Here is an 18,906-nt window from a genome sequence, read left to right on the forward strand (position 1 = left end):
TGTTTTAATGAAAGACAGAATGAAAATTTAATGATAAACAAACTTTGAAGCCAGCACATGTCAAGTCTCTGCAGCAGTCGATCCTAGACTGAACACTCCATCATGGACATTCTATAACTGTTACTGCAACTGCTGCTCCTTTCATATCACTTAAGTAACTTATTCACAAGTTAATGAACACCACAGATGGGGCATAATGGGGGGTGGGTGGGGTTGCAGCAACAAAGTGCTAGAGGAATCAAATATGCCCTTGTGTTTTTGAAAGCTTGATTGATTAAGTGCCATCAAGTCTGTGTTGACTCTTAGCGATCACATAGATAGATTCTCCCCAGGATAATCTGTCTTCAACTTGGCCTTTAAGGTCTCACAGTGGTGCTGTTGCACTCACATTGCTGTCGCGATCAAGTCCATCCACCTTGTTGCTGGTCGTCCTCTTCTTCTCTTTCCTTCAACTTTTCCCAGCATTATGGACTTCTCAAGGGAGCTGCGCCTTCTCATAATGTGTCCAAAGTATGATAGTTGGAGCCTGGTCATTTGTGCCTCAAGTGAAAATTCTAGATTGACTTGTTCTATGATCCATTTGTTTGTTTTCCTGGCTGTCCATGGTATCCTCACAAGTCTCTCCTCCAGCACCAAAGTTCAAAAGCATCACTCTATTGCTTTTATAAAATAACTAATTTGGGCCCATCTAGTCTCCATTTCATAATTCTGATCCCAAGCGCATAACACAACCTTCAAAAGAAGGCTCTTAGGCCAAAAATCCTGAACACTAACTTGAGCCACAGTTAAGTTGTGCCACAAGAGATTGCTTAAAGTAACCGGACTAGCAGTTTTGACAGCTTGGCAGTAAAGTGCCTTTCCACTGACGGGGCTGAGCTGGGGAAAAGGGGCGGGGGGCACCCAGAAGCGGCCCTCGCTCTCTCTTGACTACGGCCAGCCCTGAGTTAAGTGGCGCTGAAGGCAGAGACGAGACGCAAGTACAACTTTCAGGCACACTTAACCTTCGCCACAACTGCCGCCTCCCCGTCAGACGCCACAATTGCTCGTCTTTATCCAGACGACGCGGCCCAGCCCGTCCCAACCAGGAGTCTCGCCCACGGTCCGCTCGAGAAAGAGCCGAGGCGACTCATTCGGCGCGGGCGGCTGCGCAACCCTCAGTCATTTCTCAGGCAGAAGTTGCGCCCGCTCGCTGCAGTCTCAGGTGGGGCATCCCTGCAAGGAGAAGCCGCCAACTGCGGAGGAGCAGAGAGAAGAGGACCTGCCTGCGCCGCTGGGGCCGGGAAGCAGCATCACTTCCGCAGCAAGCCGCAACGCAATGCACCGCACCAGACCAGACCCCTTCCTTAAGTCGAAGGCGCCACTGGCACCCTCCTCTTCGTAGTTCCCTCGCTCAGAGCCAGAAGCCAAAGCAGAAGAGCCGAGAATCTGCGCCGAGCAACGTACAGGCCCACCTTTACTCGGAAGTAAGTCCTACCAAGTTCAATGGGACCGACTTACGAATAACTGGGGTTTGCAACCTCCGGCGCCCTCCCTCTTCCCGTCCATTCCTTTGCTCCCCGACCCACGCTCTTCGTCCGCCTCCACACCCCACATATCTACCTGGCGCTGGGGGGCTCTCCGGCTGCAGGAACGTGGGGCCCTTGCGCTCCTTCTGGGATTCTCTTTTGGCGGCAGCGGCAGCGGCAGCGGCTCCACCAAGGCCGGGTTTCCTGCCAGCGGAGACGGCAGCATCTTCGCGCTTCTTGCTTTGCTGTTTGCGCCGCTCAGCCTCCCGGAGAATGTCGAAAGGGTCAGACTCGTCGTCCAGGAGCTGATGGAAGCGGTTGGCGACGGCGCAGCCGAAACTCTCTTGCATGGTGCTGGCGGCGGCTACGGGGCTGGCCAGCGTGCCCTTCATCATCGCCGTGGCGGCGGCGGCACCGGCGGCCGACCCTTACCGAATGCGACAGAAAGAAGCAAGGCTGACTCAACGCGGCCCAAGTAACCACGCCATGGCCGCTCTCCCGCCCCGTCCGACTGCACTGGCCAATCGACACGCTAGCCTTGTCTCGAGGCCAGCATACACAACCAATCCACGCTCTGTACCCCCAATCGCCATACCCAATAATGCGCCTTGACGACGCTCAGAACCACTGACCAATCAGTGCTTCCGGGTACTCCCGGCCTACCAATGACAACACGGAATCTCCTTTCCTCACACACTTTCCCACGCCGTTAGCCAATGACGCAAAGCGTTTGTTTCGTCACGTGGTTAGCTTTTTAGAAGCCAAAGCCTCTTTTTACTGCTTCGAGGTAGAGAGAATTTTGGCCCAAGCTATTTATTTATTTGTTAATTACTTTTCTTAAACATATTAATTGGTTTCGCTCCACATTGGAGCGGATGGGGAAACTGTATACTGTATCGCGTAATTTACAAAAAAACAAACTGAAATTTTTATGATGTTTAAAGCCGCACGAGCAATCAGTAAGTGTAGGAGACGGCGGGTATATTACTTTAACAGAACTAACTTTATTTATCTGTAAAATGGAAGTTCATAGTGATCAGCAAACAATTACAAATACTACTTTATAATACGTATTAAAATACAAGGATTCCTAATTTTGTATGCCCCACCCCGCCCCAACGCCAAGAATAAAACACACACAGAGAGTCATATAGAATCACATCTGTCTGCTACTTGTTTTTAGGGATTTTAGCACCAAGCACAAACTTATTTTAGGATAGAAACAGCATTCTGTTTTTCAAAGTAGCCTTTGAGAAACAGAAGCCACGCGTGTGAAGGCAATAGCTGTCTCCCACTGTTTCTATCAAGAAATTGGTATTCAGTGGCATAATTTCTCTGAATCTGAAGTTCCATCATGACTGGGTGCTGTTGATGAACTTTTCCTCCACAAATTTACTCAATCTTCTTTCAAAGCAATCTAGGTTTACAGTCATCACCACATATTGTAACAGCAAATCCTTTTGTGTGTTTTTAAAATTTATTCCATTTATGTGAATAAGTATTTTAATCTGTTCTTAATCTTTGTAGCGCTTGTATTATGAGAAACAGGAAAAAAAACTTTATCCATTTTCTTCACATTGTAGGTAGCTTACTCAATAGCACTAGGTAGCATACTGAGATCCAGGACCCCCAGGGTAGCGTTCTTCAAAGTGCTACCTGTTCCACATGCAGGGCCAGCAAGGCAGGCAGAGCTGAGGGGTCTCAATGCGTGGATGAAACTGTAGTGTGGGAGGAGGGGTTTAGATTTGTTAGGTAATGGGATACATTTTGGGGCAAACATAGCCTGTAGAAAAGGGACAGGCTCAGGGGCGTAGCTAGGGGAGAGGGGGGCCCGTGTTCATCCCTCTCTCTGGCGAACCCCCAGAGTGAGGGAGATAATGAATAAAATAGGGAAGGATGGAGCTGGATGGCCCTCAGGAGCTGGGGGCCCATGTTCTTTGAACCCTTTCACTCAATTATAGCTACGCCCCTGGACAGGCTCCACTTGAATCAAGATGGAGCCAGACTGCTGGAGCTTAAAATCGAAAAGGTTGCAGAGCAGCTTTTAAAATGACGCCTAGGGGGGTGCTGGCAGGAACTGGGTGGTATCTGGTTTGGCAAGCAAAATCCCCTAATGTGTGAGGGTGCAAACCTTTCAGATAAAACAGTAGAGAGTACAGAGCAGAATCAGGAGTAGGACAGACAAACACATGACAGTTGGTAAAAAAGATCAAACAATAGTAAGGGAGATAGCACACACCAACACAGGTAAGAGCCTCGGTGTATAGGTGTTTATATATCAATTAGCCGACCTGCACAGAGCATCTGTGTGCTTTGGGGGGGCCTACTGTCCCCCCTCCTGCCGCACTCACTCTTGTCCCCACCCTCCTGTCCCACTCTCTCTTCCCCCTCCCCCCTGCCCCACTCTCTCTTGCCCCCCCTCTGATCCCCTCCCCCACTCTCTATTGCCCCCCTCTCGCCACAGCCAGGTCCTTCTTACTGGGGCGGTGGCGGCAGGCCGAAAGGTTTCCCATATTTTGGATGGCCCGGCCAGGCCATCCCGCCGCCTCTGCCTGCTCAGGCCGCCACCTCTTCCATACCTGGGATGGCCTGGCCAGGCCGTCCCTCCACCTCCCGCCAGGTTGGGCCGCCACCTCTTCCATACCTGGGATGGCCTGGCCTGGCTTGGCCAGGCCGTCCCGCTGCCTCCGCCTCCCAGCAGCCAGCCGAGGTAACCTCTTCTTGCCGTTTTGCTTGCGGCCCGCCCCCGTCGCCGCCATTTTTTCCCTTTTCTCAACTCTCGCTGTGGCTGGGCCCAGGAACTCTCGCAATGTCTCGCGAGAGTTCTGCCGCCAAATTCTTAAGGACATGCATGCCCTAAGAGAAATAAGTATATCGATGCCAGACTCCTCTGAGCCAAGATGGGCAAGCTAGACTGCTTGGTTGCTAATGAAAACATAGATATAGTGGGCATAACGGAAACCTGGTGGAACAGTGAGAACCAGTGGGACACTGTTATTCCTGGATACAAACTCTAAAGGAAGGACGGGGCTGGGGGTGGAGTAGCACTGTATGTTAAAGAAAGGATAGAATCCAACAAGCTAGAAAATGAGTCCTCCACAGAATCATTATGGGTGACAATACGAGGACTGAAAGGAATGTGTTTATAGGGTGTCACCCTCTTGATTAAAACACTGAGAGTGACCTGGAGTTGGAGAAGCAAATCAGACAGGATTAAGGAGAGACAGAGCTGTAATAATGGGTGACTTCAGTTACCTCCACATAGAGTGGGCAAATTCACATGCAGATTTTGACAGAGGGGCCAAATTTCTAGATATACTAACTGCCTTAGAACAGTTGGGAACCAACCAGAGAGAAGGTGACCTTGGACTTAATCCTGAGTAATGCCAAGGACCCGGTGTGAGATGTAAGAGTTTATTTATTTATTTTTTATTTATTTTTACATTTCTATACCGCCTTTCATTAAAAAACAACCCCAAGGCAGTTTACAAAAATTAAAACATACAATAAAAAAGCAATAAAAACATTAAGCTAAAAACATATAAAAACAGGCATAAAAAGTTGTAGAACCATTGGGTAATAGTGACCATAGTGTGATCAAATTCAGCTTATATGCGAGTGAAGCATTGCCAAAGAAATCCAACACAGATGCACTGAACTTCAGAAGAGGAAACTTCTAAAACAATGAGAGGAGTGGTAAAAAAGAAGCTGAAAGCGAATGTCAGAATGGTCAAATCACTCCAGAAAGCACAGAACCACAATAATAGAAGCTCCATTGGAATGTATGCTAAGGAGACCAAAGGTACCAATAAGTTCAGGACAACACCAGCATGGCTAACAAGTAGAGTCAAGGAAACTATAAAAGGGAAGACTTCCTTCAGAAAATGGAAGTCCTGCCCAAATGAAGAGAATAGAAAGGAACATAAATTCTGGCAAAAGAAATGTAAAGGGAGAATAAGGAAAGCAAAAAAAGAATTTGAGAAGCATATAGCTAGAAGTGTCAAGGGGAATAACAAAAACTTCTTTAAATATATCAGAAGTAGAAAATCTGCCAGGGAGGTGGCTGGCCCCTTAGATGATGGTGTGAAAGAGATTATTAAGGAGAAGATTGCAGAGAAGCAGTCTGTCTTCACAGCAGAGGATGCTGACCATATACCCACTCTGGAACTGAGCTTTTCAGACTTGTTAAACATAGAACAGGCCTTGCTGAAGAACCAACATGGCTTGTGCAAGGGAAAGTCTTGCCTTACCAACTTTTTGTTCATATAGGATCAAGAAGTGAGGTAAGCAGCAAAGTGGCCAAATTTGTAGATGGTGCTAAACTATTTAGGGTAAACTAAATAGAGTCTTGGGAGCTTGACTACACTATGTTTTGCTACAAATGGGCCTTGAGTTTGTTTGGAGGTTCTAGCAGGGGAGCTCAGCTATCATATACGTGAGTAGGTGATACAATGGCAAATGCAGTTCAGTGTTAGCCGTGTAAAGTGATGCATATTGGGGCAAAAAAATCCAACTTCATAAATACATTGATGGGGTCTGAGCTGACAGTGACTGACCAGGAACAAGATCTTGAGAGTCGTGGTAGACAGCTTGTTGAAAGTGTTGACTCAGTGTGCAGCAGCTGTGGAAAAAGCTAATTCCATGCTAGGAATCATTAGGAAGGGGACTGAAAACAAAAAATGCTATTATAATGCCCTTATATTCAAATCTATGGTGTGGCCACATTTGGAGTACTCTGTGCATTGCAAAATTTTTATTTTTATAATGAGGGTGTAATCCTAATCATACTTAACTAGCAGGGGCGTAACTATAATAAGGCAAGGGGAGACAGTTGTCTGGAGGCCCACTGCCTTAGGCCCCCCCCAGAGGCAAGTCACATGACTGACTCCCCCAGCCACGCACCCGCCCGGGCTTCCTTCAGTTGTATTCATCCTCCAAAATTGATGTGGGTGTTCAGACCTGGAGCTACCAGAACAGCAGGTCTTTCTCTAGTAATATTAAATGACTTGCATCAGAATCCCTGCTAACTTGGCAACAAGGCACCTTTTAACACGGTAATTCTCTTTATATACCAGGGGAAGAGTAACTGGCTCTCTCCACCCCCAGCACAGTACTTCCAGTGACTGTTGCTGGTGTCTATCTAATGTTTCTTTTTAGATTGTGAGCCCTTTGGGGACAGGGATCCATCTTCTTTATTTATTATTTATCTGTGTAAACCATTCTGAGCCATTTTTGGAAGGGCAGAATAGAAATCAAATAAATAAATAATAACAATAATCATCCACAATTTACAAAACCTTTTAAAAAATAATTTAGGCTGATGTTCTATTGTGGCACATAGGAGATATTTACTATGCTTTTTGTTACCACTATTCAGCCTCATTTAAGATTTCTTTACTTCATGAGCTGAGCTTCAGTGAAGTGGGGGGCCCATTTTAAAATCTTGTCTCTGGACCCACTCTAACCTTGCTACGCCCGTTAACTGGGATTAGGTCGCATTGGAAAAAATAGGACTTATTTCTGAGTAGACATGCAAAGGTTTGCGTTGTGAGAGCAGAGTTGTAGTAGTCTGCATGACAAGGATCTTAACCATTTTTCCTTAATTTCCCTACAAAAGCCAGATTTTAAGAGAGGGTGAGGCATAAATCCTGAACTGCTTCATCTAGGCATATAGGACGTCCTCTAGTCAGTCTTAGGAAAACAACCCCCTAAACAGCTGTTGGTAAAGGCTGGAAGCTGGATAGCACTGTTGCCTATAGCTGGTTTCAACATGTAATCTTCCAGTAGGGGCATCTGCTTGAAATAATGTAATAAAACAGCCAAGGAAAAGGTTACAAGGACACTGGAGAACGTCTTTATTGCTTATGTAGAACGCGTATTAAAGCAAGAGCACGATTTCCGGATATACCTAAATTTGTAAGAAGCTCAACTCATTTTTTAAACGGAAGTTTTTCTGATGTTAGAATTACTATTTACCTCCCGCATCTCCCACGCTCTTTAAAGACACCACATGATAAGCGATCAGATGGTATGTTGCATAGCGCGCTTTAGGCAGCTGGATGAGTAGTTCCGATCTACCAGACACCGAAGACTGAATAACGCGCCAAACATCTCCCCCAGGCATGTTTACTGCGCCTTTAACCGCCAGCAATACACCCCACCTCTTTCCGGTGAAGGGCCAATCAGCACCCACTTGGACCTTTCACATGAGGGAAGCTGGAGGCGGACCTTGGTAGGATGCCGGTGACCCGCCCTTCCAGCGAACATTCGAATTCTATTGGCCTTGATCGGAAAACGGGAACCAATGACTGAACCCGAATATAGCCCAGCCTAGCCCTGTACATCCCTTTTGTCAGCTGCCCGCCTTTGAAGTGAGGGCGGGTGTTGCTTTTCTTCCTTGTAATTGGCCGCTAGTGTCCGTCACTCTCCTGACGTCGGCACCCGACTTAGCGATTGGTTCCGCCCAGGCGCGAAATGTAACGCGGGAAACTCTCAGGTTCGGTGGTGGCAGGGCTTGCGGCTGCTGGTTATAGTGGGAAGCCGCATTTGGAAAGAGACTGTAAACACGCTGGGAGCCGGAACATCGGCCACTGTCCCTGCGATTACCGCAGATAAGGTTTCCTCCCGCTTTCCTGCAATGCAAGCTTGAGGCGTCTCCGCTGGACACCTGGAAGTACCAGAAGTGGCAGCCGCGGCTCAAGTTCTCCCAGGGGCGAGTTCTTCTTCTTCTGGCGCAGGATGTCGGAGCTGCCGGGTCTCCCTCCGCCCGTGATCTTGTGCGCCGGGGGCTCCCCGAAGCGGGTCCTGGTCTCCGTCATCAAAACCACCCCCGTGAAGCCGCCCTGTGGAGGCAACGAGGAGCCCACCCGCGCCCCGCCGCCCGTCCCTACCAGTCCCGGCTTCAGCGACTTCATGGTTTATCCCTGGCGTTGGGGGGAGAATGCGCACAACGTCACTCTCAGTCCTCCTCCCGCTGCGGCTCAGTTTCTCCGCGACGGGGGTGGAGGAGAGGGGCAAGGCAGGGGCCCCCGAAGCGCGGCTGGGCGCTCGGGCGGAGAGGACGAGGAGGCGGGCAGTCCAGACAGCGGCATCGGGAGCAGCGGGCATTTGAGGGTGAGTGCGGGGTCGAGAGGGTTAAAGCCGGGGCTGGGTGCAGTGCGCGCGGCGACCGTTGAAGGAAAAGGCTTTTTCTTTAAAGGGCTTGGCGAACAGCCGACTAACCACCCCCGCCGCCGCCACCACCCCTTGCCCGCAATTGTCCGAGACTTCAGGTGAAGTCACTTCCGTGAGTGACTCACGCTGCTCGTGACGACACCTTCGCGCGCCAAAACCATGTTTGTCTTTTTGTCGGCCGCGAGAGCTGGCGAGCGCGCGCAGGAAATTCACCGTTGGCCAGAGTGGGCGCGCGACCGGACAGGTAGTGTCCGCGCACGCGCCGTTCTCGGACTTGCAGTTTTTCAAGTGGGAAGGAGACACGCCCGCAACCTTGGAATTCTCGTTGTTGAAGGAATGCGCGCGCTGCTGAACCCTTTAATAATAATAACAGCAGCAGCAACAACGAAGTCTGTTCCAGGTTGGGGTCGCTAAGAGTCGACACCGACTTGGAGACACTTAATCAGTCGTGCATAGGGTTGATACTCCTGAAGCAGGCTGCAGCTTTTGGCGGTTCTTCTGAAAGTTGTCACTGTTTGAATTCTCCTCCCGAAGGCATGTCCAAAGCTAAGCCTTAGGAAGCATGTCGCTGGTCTCTTTGTAGGGCTTGTAAAAAGCATACTGTATTTATAACGCAAAACAATCCGGTGCCAGATGCTCCTGTAGAAGGAGTTCTGTAGAAACACAATCACAACTTGGGCCTGATCTTAAAGGCCTGTAGAATGTTAGGGCCATACCTAGCAGCTTCATATGTCAACAAATGCACTCTGGGCAATTAACTGCAGTCCCTTCTGAAAATACTGCTTCAGTATTTCATAGTATTTCAGCCCTGATTGCTTGCCTACTGGTCAGCAGTGGGTCCCCTCCTGGGTTACAGTAGATGCTCAGCAGTGGTCCCTCTAATTTTTTTCATCTCTATGCAGAATGAGTGTTGTTTTGGGCGGCAGTATCAGCACTGTGTGCACACGTGCATTCGGCATGGAGCCTTCCTAATTCAACCTGAGTGGGATCTAAAATTAACTGAGCGGACATCAGAATACTTGTGAGCGTGTGCACTTTCACACACCTTAGGCAGGACTGCTCAACTTTGTTCCTCTGGCAGATGTTGGCCCACAACTCCCATAATCCCTGGCTATTGGACACTGTGGCTGGGGATTATGGGAGTGTAGTCCAAAACCATCTGGGGGGCCAAAGTTGAGCAGGCCTGCCTTAGAGGGAACAATAGCAATAGCACTTATATTTATATGCCGCTCTATAGCTGGAAGCTCTCTAAGCGGTTTGCAGTGATTTAGCATATTGCCCCCAACATTTCTGGGTACTCATGATGATGCCTGGCCATATATAACTGCTGTCACCACAACTGGTAATGTTACCCTTTTTCTCGTTCTGCTAACAAGCTTTATTTCCAGTTATTTCAAATCCCTCTACAGTATTTACTAATTACTTCTTGTCTTAAACATGCCTACAAGATTGGGTGTGGGGGAGAAGAAATAATAGGTCTGTATTATAATACTGCTTTTCATTATGTATTTCTGGGTTGGTTCACATAAATTAAGAAAATCAATAAAACCAGTATAAACAAAAACAGCAAAATTATCTCATTTCTTAAAAAGGCAGTTTTTTATACATGTTGGCTTATTAGCATGTTTTTAAACTTACTAGGATGGAATTAGACGAGGTCGGCCAAGAGCAGATACCGTCCGAGATCTGATAAGTGAGGGAGAGCATTCTTCTAGCAGGATTCGCTGTAATGTATGCAACAGGGTATTTCCACGAGAGAAGTCTTTACAAGCACACAAAAGAACTCACACTGGTAAGTGGAATGAGTCAACTTTTTTAAAAAATCCAAAATAAATCTGAGCTATGTAGTATTCTGAGATTTGCTAGTATAATAGGATCTGTCTGTACCTGTCTAGTAATTGCATTTGTTTCTGTCTGAAAAACAAAAATAAAACTATTTTAAATCCTGTTACTTGTGTAAAGTCCCTTTATTTTACTCACTTCTCTGAGGGGAGATGCATTTAATGTGGGAGGAAACCTTAATCATTCCTTCAACAATGTATGCTCCATATCTGCTTGTGAATTAAGTACAGTGGCTTCATTAGGATCACTAGCACTGTATGAAAGATTGTAATGTATTTTAATTACACATATACAACAGTTCTTAGGCCTATTGAATTCACTGAGACTTTGTTCTGAGTAAATGTTAATAGGATCACTCAATGTGATTCTGCTAATATCAAACTCATGCAAGTTTTAAGTAGTTCCACTGAGTTTAGTTTGAGTTAAACAGTTTGAAGACTTGCAGCTCTACAGTCTTGAGGCCTCATGAGGGCACTGGTGCCCATCATTGACTTCAGGAAGTAAAATTTGCATCTCACACTCTCTCTTTTCTTGGGCAAATTTTCATTAAGTCAAGTGAAAATATTGGCTCTCTAACAGCAAGTAAGTTATTCTAAAGTTATTTATGCTTTCTTGGAATTGATAATGAATCTCATCTAGCCACAATTAAGCATTTCTAAATGCTGTTGCTTTCAGTGAGAGAATTCGTCTTAACGTTTAACATTTAAATGAATTAAATGGGAGAAAATTAAAATCAATAAGACTATGGATAATGCCCATTTGTTGCATTTTTTTATTGAGTGAGTTTGCAGAGAAATGTTGGGGCAAGTACATAAGCATGCCATTGGTCCTTGCATATTCCTTTTCTTTTGAAAATAGCAGCCACTGGCAAGTGGGGAGTGACCTAGATTGAGAATGGGACTGTGGACCAGTTTTGCCTGTAGAGGGAAGCTGCCATTGGTATCAATGCAGCTACTTTTCTCTCCCAGGGCAAATCATAGCCATTGGTGGGGGCAGGCGGGGACCTGTATATGTGATGTGCGAATACCTGTCAACTGAGGATTATATTTTATGCATCTGATGAATTGCAGTCCACGAGAATTTGTACTATAATAAATCTTAGTCTTTGAAGTACCATAAGACTCTCGGCATCTGCGGCATCCAATTAACACAGATATCACTCTGGAAATTTGTGCCAAACCTTCAAGATAAATATGGAGGAACTTGGCCAGTAGCATACCAGAAATGCATTTTTAAAATTTGAGAATGGCATGGTAATATCGGTGACAATAGTGTAGTTCCCCCACATACTCTCAATGGGCTAATTTCCCAAAGCATGCTTGTAAGACTTTAGAAGATGTATATAATTATTGTTCCAACTCTTTCCCCAGGTGAAAGGCCTTATTTGTGTGACTATCCAGAGTGTGGGAAAGCCTTTGTCCAAAGCGGGCAACTTAAAACACACCAACGTCTCCATACAGGAGAGAAACCTTTTGTCTGCTCAGAAAATGGTAAGTCATGGAAAAAGAGTCCTTTTATTGAGTAGAAAGTGTGTAATAAATATTGGAGGAAGTAATGGCTTGGGAGGAGAGTAATTTGAAAGCAACTAACTTGAAAACAGAAGGCATGATTGAGCCAAAGCAGAGCCAGCATCTGAGCTCAGTATCACTGGGTAGCTACTACTACAAATATTTATGTATCACTTTTCATCAACAAAGTTCTCAAAGCGGTTTGCCCAGAAAAATAAACAAAGATGCTTCCCTCTCCCAAGAAGATCCACAATCTAAAAAGAAATGTGAGGCAGACACCAGTATCAACCACTGGAGGGATGCTGTGCTGGGGCTGGATGACAGTTGCTCTCCCCCTGCTAAATATAAGAGTCACCATTTTAAAAGGTGCTTCCTTGCTCAGTTAGCAGGGCAGTTTGCCAAGGTCTTGGGGGGCCTATGGCTGATACCAGAGATCACCTCTTTTCCCAGATAGGGGGTGGCACAATGGCTCCTGCTGCACCCCTGCAACCTCTAGAAATTCAAGAGCTTCATTAATTGGGAGTCAGCCACTGTTCAAACATTCCTGGATTCAGCCCCACTACTAAAAATAGATACCAGCGTTTATCCCCAATCAGCACTAGCACAAATGAAGCCCTGAATAGGGGATTGCTTTCTCTGTGGTTCCCTTTGGCATTCAAAAAGCTGGAATCTAAGGTCAGCATGTCATGTGAAAGAAAGAGTGACAGGCGATGAGTTAATGGCCAATAAGAGAGGGAAAACCCCATACATTCTAGGAATCGGAAGAGCTCTCTGGTGTTGGCATCAGCAATGTGGGGAAGAGAAGTTTTGCTGGGTGGGAGGCAGAACTGAGTTTTATATAGTGACTGGGACATATCAGCCAAAACTTTGCAAGAGCGACTAGTCTTTATTGATTATATGTTTATCCTGACCTTCTTGCAACCAACTTGGGGCAGCTTATGTAGTACCTCAATTTATTCTCACAACAACTTTGTAAGTTGGGTTAGACCAAGAGAGAATGACTGGCCCACCAATGAGTTTCATGGTTGAATGGGGATTTGAACTTGGGCCTCCCAAGTTCTGACTGGACATTCTAGTTATTACACTAACTGTTTACATCACAGAACTCAATATAAAAGTGTAAAACTTTTTTGTGCATGTTCTTCTGCTACATATTCTGAGCTAAACAGAATTCACACTTTATACATGGAGAATATATAATGGCTTTCTGTATATGAACTGAATGTCTTTTCTTTTCCTGTAATAAGGATGTGTAAGCAGATTCACACATGCAAACCGTCATTGTACCAAGCATCCCTATGCAAGACTGAGGAGAGAAGAGCCTACAGACAGACTGAATAAAAAGCAAACAGCAGACAACAAAGCTGTTGCTGAATGGCTGGCAAAGTAGGTATCTTTTTAAGTGTGTGTGTTAAAATATTGAGGATGAGTCCATTTTGACAGCCTGTAAACCGATTTCTCTTGTCATTCTGCATACTTCTAAAGTACAGTATTTTACTTCATTGATCAGGACTCTGGTAACTCAAGGCTTCCTATTCATTGTTACTTGTGAATTATCTTTGCCTTGCAGATCAACAGTTTTTCCCTTAACTTAATTATATGAACGGTCTTAAGAGCATAGCTTGTCTAATGTGTTAGTAATAATCTCAAATGTTAAATTTCATCTTCTCTAACAGGTATTGGGAGATGAGAGAACAGCGCACTCCTACGTTGAAAAGCAAAACTACTCATAAGCCTGACCAGGAGCAGCAAGATCCCATGGAATATCTTCAGTCTGATGAAGATGATGAGGAGGAAAAGAATATCACCCATTCAGCCGCCTGTAGCCGCCTTCAGGAACAGCGTGAGCGCTTGCATGGGGCCATGGCACTAATTGAGCTTGCAAATTTGGCTGGAGCCCCACTGCGACAGTAGTAGAACTGGACCTGCTGATAAACAAAATGCACTGCATTTTGGTACTTAAACCAGTTAGCTCCTGGGCATAAGCTAAGCACCTTATTTGCTTCATAGGCTGCTATTTTGTAGAATTTATGAAGAATGTTGTTGCCCCAGCTAATGGGGTAAGAGAATTGCACTTTTTTGTATGGTAAAGTCAGATGTAAAGCTTTTTAAGTATTTTGTAAATAGACTGCATAATGCAGGAATTGTCATGTTTTGGAAAACTAGATTTGCAAGGTTAGGGCTGTGCTTTTAATCACAATTATGTGGAAGTAAGTCACTGGGTAATCAGTGGAATTTGCCTCTGTGTAAAAGTGTTTAAAATCAGAACACCAGTCATTCTTTGATGCAGTTCTCACAGGAAGCACTTTCTGAACTCATCTCTTTAGAATAATGGTACGTGTGTTGAAAGATAATATATATATATTTTAATAAAATGGATGCAAACAGTAATGCATCTGTGCTTTTCAAATATCAATATTTTATTGACCTTTCAATATCACTAAAAGAATGCTAGAATAGCCATCTTAATCTTGTAGTAGAGTGGAAGAGTCAGGTGATGTGGTTTCAGGATCTTCACTGTGACTGCTGACACTGAGACTGACTACGGTGTTCTGGGCAGAGATCTCGGCAGCCTCTTGGTTGAATAGCACTTGTTGTTCCTAACAAAATGTTGGGAATGTTTGCACACTGTTGGACTTGCCTATAACTGAGTGATCAGTCTTGCAAATTCTAGGCATGATGGTAACATCATATTGGTTCTGAATTCTTTCAGATTTTGGAACCCTGTAACAATGGCATTGTGTTCTGTTAATATTCGCTGAGTAGTATTTTATAAGAGTCTCATTAGCAAACACTAAAGTACTGCTTCAAAGGATTTTCTTGCATAACGCCACCTTATTACTTTGTTTGGCACTTATGTGCCAGATTTGTGTTCACTAACTCATTCAGTTATTGGTAGAAATAAAAACATATTCACTTCTATGTGTAAGAAAATAGGCTTCAAGCACCAGTTATAAATGTGAGATGTATGGCTTAGCATTCTTCCCCCAGGTGAAGATGGAATACCACTCAGTGCTCTTGAGCACTAGAAAGGAAAATAAAGTTTTAACAGAACACTTTATTGTTCTTGGTGGTTAGAAGTAACTTATAATACGCCAGGCTTGTGCCTTAATAGTTGTGTGTCTCAGCAGAATGACTAGAGGTGCATTATAGATTGAGATAATTGAATATTCACTATTTTTAGGCAGAGTAAAAAGGCTCCTGGCATATGAACTATCTGGTCCTTTCCAGATATACTCTTTCTGTTGTTCAGACTGGTCCAGAACTTGGAATTCTTCTGGATCAAAAGAAACATCTCCCTATACAAGTTCAATATTATAAATTGGCAAAATGAATATACTGTTACTTCCTGGATTATTGTCTTCGATTATACCTGTATCCTTAGAATTATGTGTTTAATACTGGCAAATGTCTAGAAAGAGGGAAGGTAGAATATTTTTATTATCTGAATTTTAAGAGTTGTTGCTTGCCTTTTCAACTTGATTTAAGTTTGACACCTCTGCATCTTTAAAACAAAGCACTTCAACTTGGACCTTTTGGCTACATAAAAATTGATATGCTATCCTTGGAAAATAAAACTAGACTGTCAAATACCAACTTTGATGTTTTTCCTGAAGCTGATTCTGCAGAAACGTTTGCAGTTCATGGAATCCAGGAAATAGCTTTGTAAAAGTAAGCTTAGACTGTGTCACCCAGTTATGAAAACAGAGCCTTATTCTTCATTAGTGCACACAAACTCCTCCCCCTTATCAATCTGTAAGACTTACACTGAATGCAAATTACAAAAACTTACCTTAAACACATTTTGCCTAGTTGTAGGCAAGTCATGCTGCTTTATCAATTATGTATAAAATACATCTTTGGAAAAAACTCCAAGCAAAATAAGTTAGACTTGTGATAAAAGTTTGCTTTTAAAAGTGGTGGTTCAAGAATTCTATGCTTCATATGATTAAGCTGTAGTTTTGGCTTCAGTTAAAATGCTGTAATTGTAATAAGCTTTGAATAAAAAGTTTGGCTGAATTTTAAGGTTGTGCTCACAGTGATATTTATTCTTATTATGTCAGAGACCATTGGCCCCACTACAAAATCCACAAGAATTCTGATATGCTCCCACTGGGTATTGTCTACTATTTTGTGTACTGAGAGCAGTTCTCATGCAGAAAATAATGGGAAGCTCTGCATTGCATTGAAGCACCATGTATCCAGCAAGCACTGTTGACTATAATGCACTTTCTCAGTGGCTGGGTTATTCTAGTGTGGGAAAACCATTTTAAATAAACCTTTTCCAAGTTCTGGGAAGTGTTCCTTTTTTTCCTTAGAGCTACAAATTGCTTTTTTTAAAAAATCCCTTAAATTTTCTTTGAGGAGGTGTAAATTATGATATTCTGCATAGCTAACACACAAATTACCTTGCTGAATCTGTCATAAGTCCCAGCATCTGTTTCTCACCAGGCAGATGCTTCTGGAAGCTCAAAAGCAGATGCCTTTGGCATTTTGTCTGCAATACTGTATCTGGTAACTGGCATAGGTTTCATTTAGCTAATATAGGTAATGGCCATTGAAAGGCCTATCAAGTATCCTCCATGAACTTGATCTTTTTGGTTTTTCAAACTAACTAATCTAGTAGCCTTCGCACCTTTTTCATTATAATCATTCGAAGAATTACAGGTAAGAAACCTGCCTATTGACCTAGTTTAGATTGTCATGGTTCAGACTGTAAATGAGTCTGCCCAAATCTTAATCTCAAGCTCTCCTCTCTCCTTTTGTGCATGAGAGATCAGAGGTTTCCACTCTTCTGAACTCAGAATTTGGTTTCACAAAGCCAGAATATCAAACCAGTTTGATCCCAGTTTAACAAATCAGTCCTCCCAAGTTCTGATGTACCTGAACTGTCACTATTGTAAGAGCAAAAGCTTTCTTTCTCTTCCTCTTGTGTGCAAAGCAGGATAAAAAGTGGGAGTGTGCAAACCTAAGACTTGGCCAGGCTCATCTACAAGGATTTAAGATAACCATCTGAATCAAACAATTTTGTGAGGTTTTTTCTGAACCAAAGGCAACCCAAATGCTTTAGCCTTTTCTCATAGGAAGGACCTATGAGAAAAGGTTCATATTTTGTAGAAATACCTTTTTTAGTTGCTTTTGCAGGTTTTTCTAGTTCTGATATCCTTTGAAATGTTACAACTAGAAGTGTACACAGCGTTCTAAATATTGGCTCAACCTCCAATAAATCATGGATTGCATTTGCTTTATTTTCAGTCCCTTTTCTAGCTTTCTAACATTAGAATTTGCCTCTTTTACAGTTGTAGCACACTGAGCAAGCATTCTTGGAAAATGTAACCAACACAAAGTTATCTTGCCTGGGTAGTTGCAGCTAGTTCAGATCCCATCCACATATTTGAAGTTAGAATCTTTCTTGTGTGTGCAGTCCTGAATCTCATCTGCCATACTTTTACCAATTTGCTTGCTGCAAAGAGATCCGTTCTTGACAAGGATCTCTCCAAAGCTGATTAGTAATTTAGTGCAGTTGCATTTTGTTGCATTCTAGTTGCGAAGACAGTGTTTCCACCCCATCAGAAGATACCAGGAGTGCCATGACCATATTGATAGAATTCCTGTATATCCAAAGTCTAGTGTACAAGAGGATATGATTAGGAGAATGTGTGTACTGTAAACTACTGCTAGGGCTTCAGAAGTACATCTGCAGATCAAGATGTTGACAAACAGGCCTCTCAATGAAAGGAAAGTAGCTATATCTTACATATGTAAGGAGCTGGTAAGATTAGATATAGATCAGTTGGGAGAGGGCATGATAACAGCCCCAGTGCTGCTGTGCCATATACTGTATTCTGTAAATTAACATAGGACGCTGCCATATACTGAGTCAGACCATTGGTCTATCTAGCTCAGTATTGTCTTCACAGACTGGCAGCGGCTTCTCCAAGGTTGCAGGCAGGAATCTCTCTCAGCCCTATCTTGGAGAAACCAAGGAGGGAAATTGAAACCTGCTCTTCCCAGAGTGGCTCCATCCCCTGAGGGGAATATCTTGCAGTGCTCACACTTCTAGTCTCCCTTTCATAGTCTCCTCCCTTTCATATGCAACCAGAGCAGACCCTACTTAGCTAAGGGTAAGAGGACAAGTCATGCTTGCTACCACAAGACCATGATCTGAACCTTCCTTATACTGAGTTATATGGGGCAGAAGCTATATAGGAAGATGCTGAAAGGCATCATCTCAGACTGCGGGAGACGGCAATGGTACCAGCCCTCCTGTTTTCTACCAAAGACAATCACAGGGCTCTGTGTGCGCCAGGAGTTGACACCGACTTGACGGCACAACTTTACCGTTTGACCATTCCAAGTGGGAAGTTGCTGCCCGCCTGGACTAAAGCTACAGCATCGGTTGTACAGACCAGTGTTTCTCAAACCTTTTGGAGTCAAGGACCGCTAAATTCTTCGTGCAGCGTTTCAAGGACCGCTACATTCTTCATGCACAGTTTCCCGACCAGGAGTTAGTAAAGGGGTTCCAAGTCTGTCTGTCTGTCTGTCTGTCTGTCTATCTATCAGACTTCTATACTGCCCAAAACTTGCATCTCTGGGCAGTTTAGAATGAAAATAATATAAGCATTAAAATAATAAAATTTGGAATCTTTTGCAAACATTGAATATTAGGGGTTCTTAACCTTGGGTCCCTCAGTTAAACTCCCATAACCCCCAACAACAATGGCATTTGGCCATTATGGCTGGGGATTATGGGAGTAGAAGTCCACCAACATCTGGGTACCCAAGGTTGAGAACCCCTGAATCTAAAAGCCTGGGTGAACAAATTTGTCTCCAGTATGTCTGGAGTGGAGGTGCTTGTGATTACTCAATGGAGAGGG

At 44.3% G+C, this 18,906-nt stretch overlaps 2 protein-coding genes across 2 annotated transcripts in view; one reads left to right on the top strand and one right to left on the bottom strand.

Annotated features, from left to right (window-relative positions):
- The window catches only part of HABP4 (hyaluronan binding protein 4), a 28,943-nt gene extending 26,909 nt beyond the window's left edge, over positions 1-2,034 (bottom strand). The window contains exon 1 of the mRNA XM_053292389.1: positions 1,600-2,034. Within this exon, the coding sequence (XP_053148364.1) occupies positions 1,600-1,900 (301 nt within the window). The 5' untranslated portion in view covers positions 1,901-2,034. The remainder of the gene's footprint in view (positions 1-1,599) is intronic.
- Positions 2,035-7,875: 5,841 nt separating this feature from the next.
- ZNF367 (zinc finger protein 367) lies at positions 7,876-16,054 on the top strand. Its single transcript, XM_053303003.1, has 5 exons — positions 7,876-8,618; positions 10,320-10,470; positions 11,891-12,010; positions 13,276-13,414; positions 13,705-16,054. Exons 1-5 carry the CDS (start codon positions 8,244-8,246, stop codon positions 13,940-13,942), a joined length of 1,023 nt encoding a protein of 340 aa, XP_053158978.1. The 5' UTR covers positions 7,876-8,243; the 3' UTR covers positions 13,943-16,054.
- Positions 16,055-18,906: the final 2,852 nt, after the last annotated feature.

Source organism: Hemicordylus capensis, chromosome 2, assembly GCF_027244095.1.
Source record: "Hemicordylus capensis ecotype Gifberg chromosome 2, rHemCap1.1.pri, whole genome shotgun sequence".
Lineage (NCBI taxonomy): Eukaryota > Metazoa > Chordata > Lepidosauria > Squamata > Cordylidae > Hemicordylus > Hemicordylus capensis.

What these genes read in the sequence shown, in the direction of transcription:
- ZNF367 (XM_053303003.1), top strand. Translation starts at nt 8,244, where the DNA reads ATGTCGGAGCTGCCGGGTCTCCCTCCGCCCGTGATCTTGTGCGCCGGG. An exon ending in GGAGCAGCGGGCATTTGAGG is followed by an intron (nt 8,619 to 10,319) that starts GTGAGTGCGGGG and finishes TAAACTTACTAG; the next exon opens with GATGGAATTAGACGAGGTCG. An exon ending in GTTGCTGAATGGCTGGCAAA is followed by an intron (nt 13,415 to 13,704) that starts GTAGGTATCTTT and finishes CTTCTCTAACAG; the next exon opens with GTATTGGGAGATGAGAGAAC.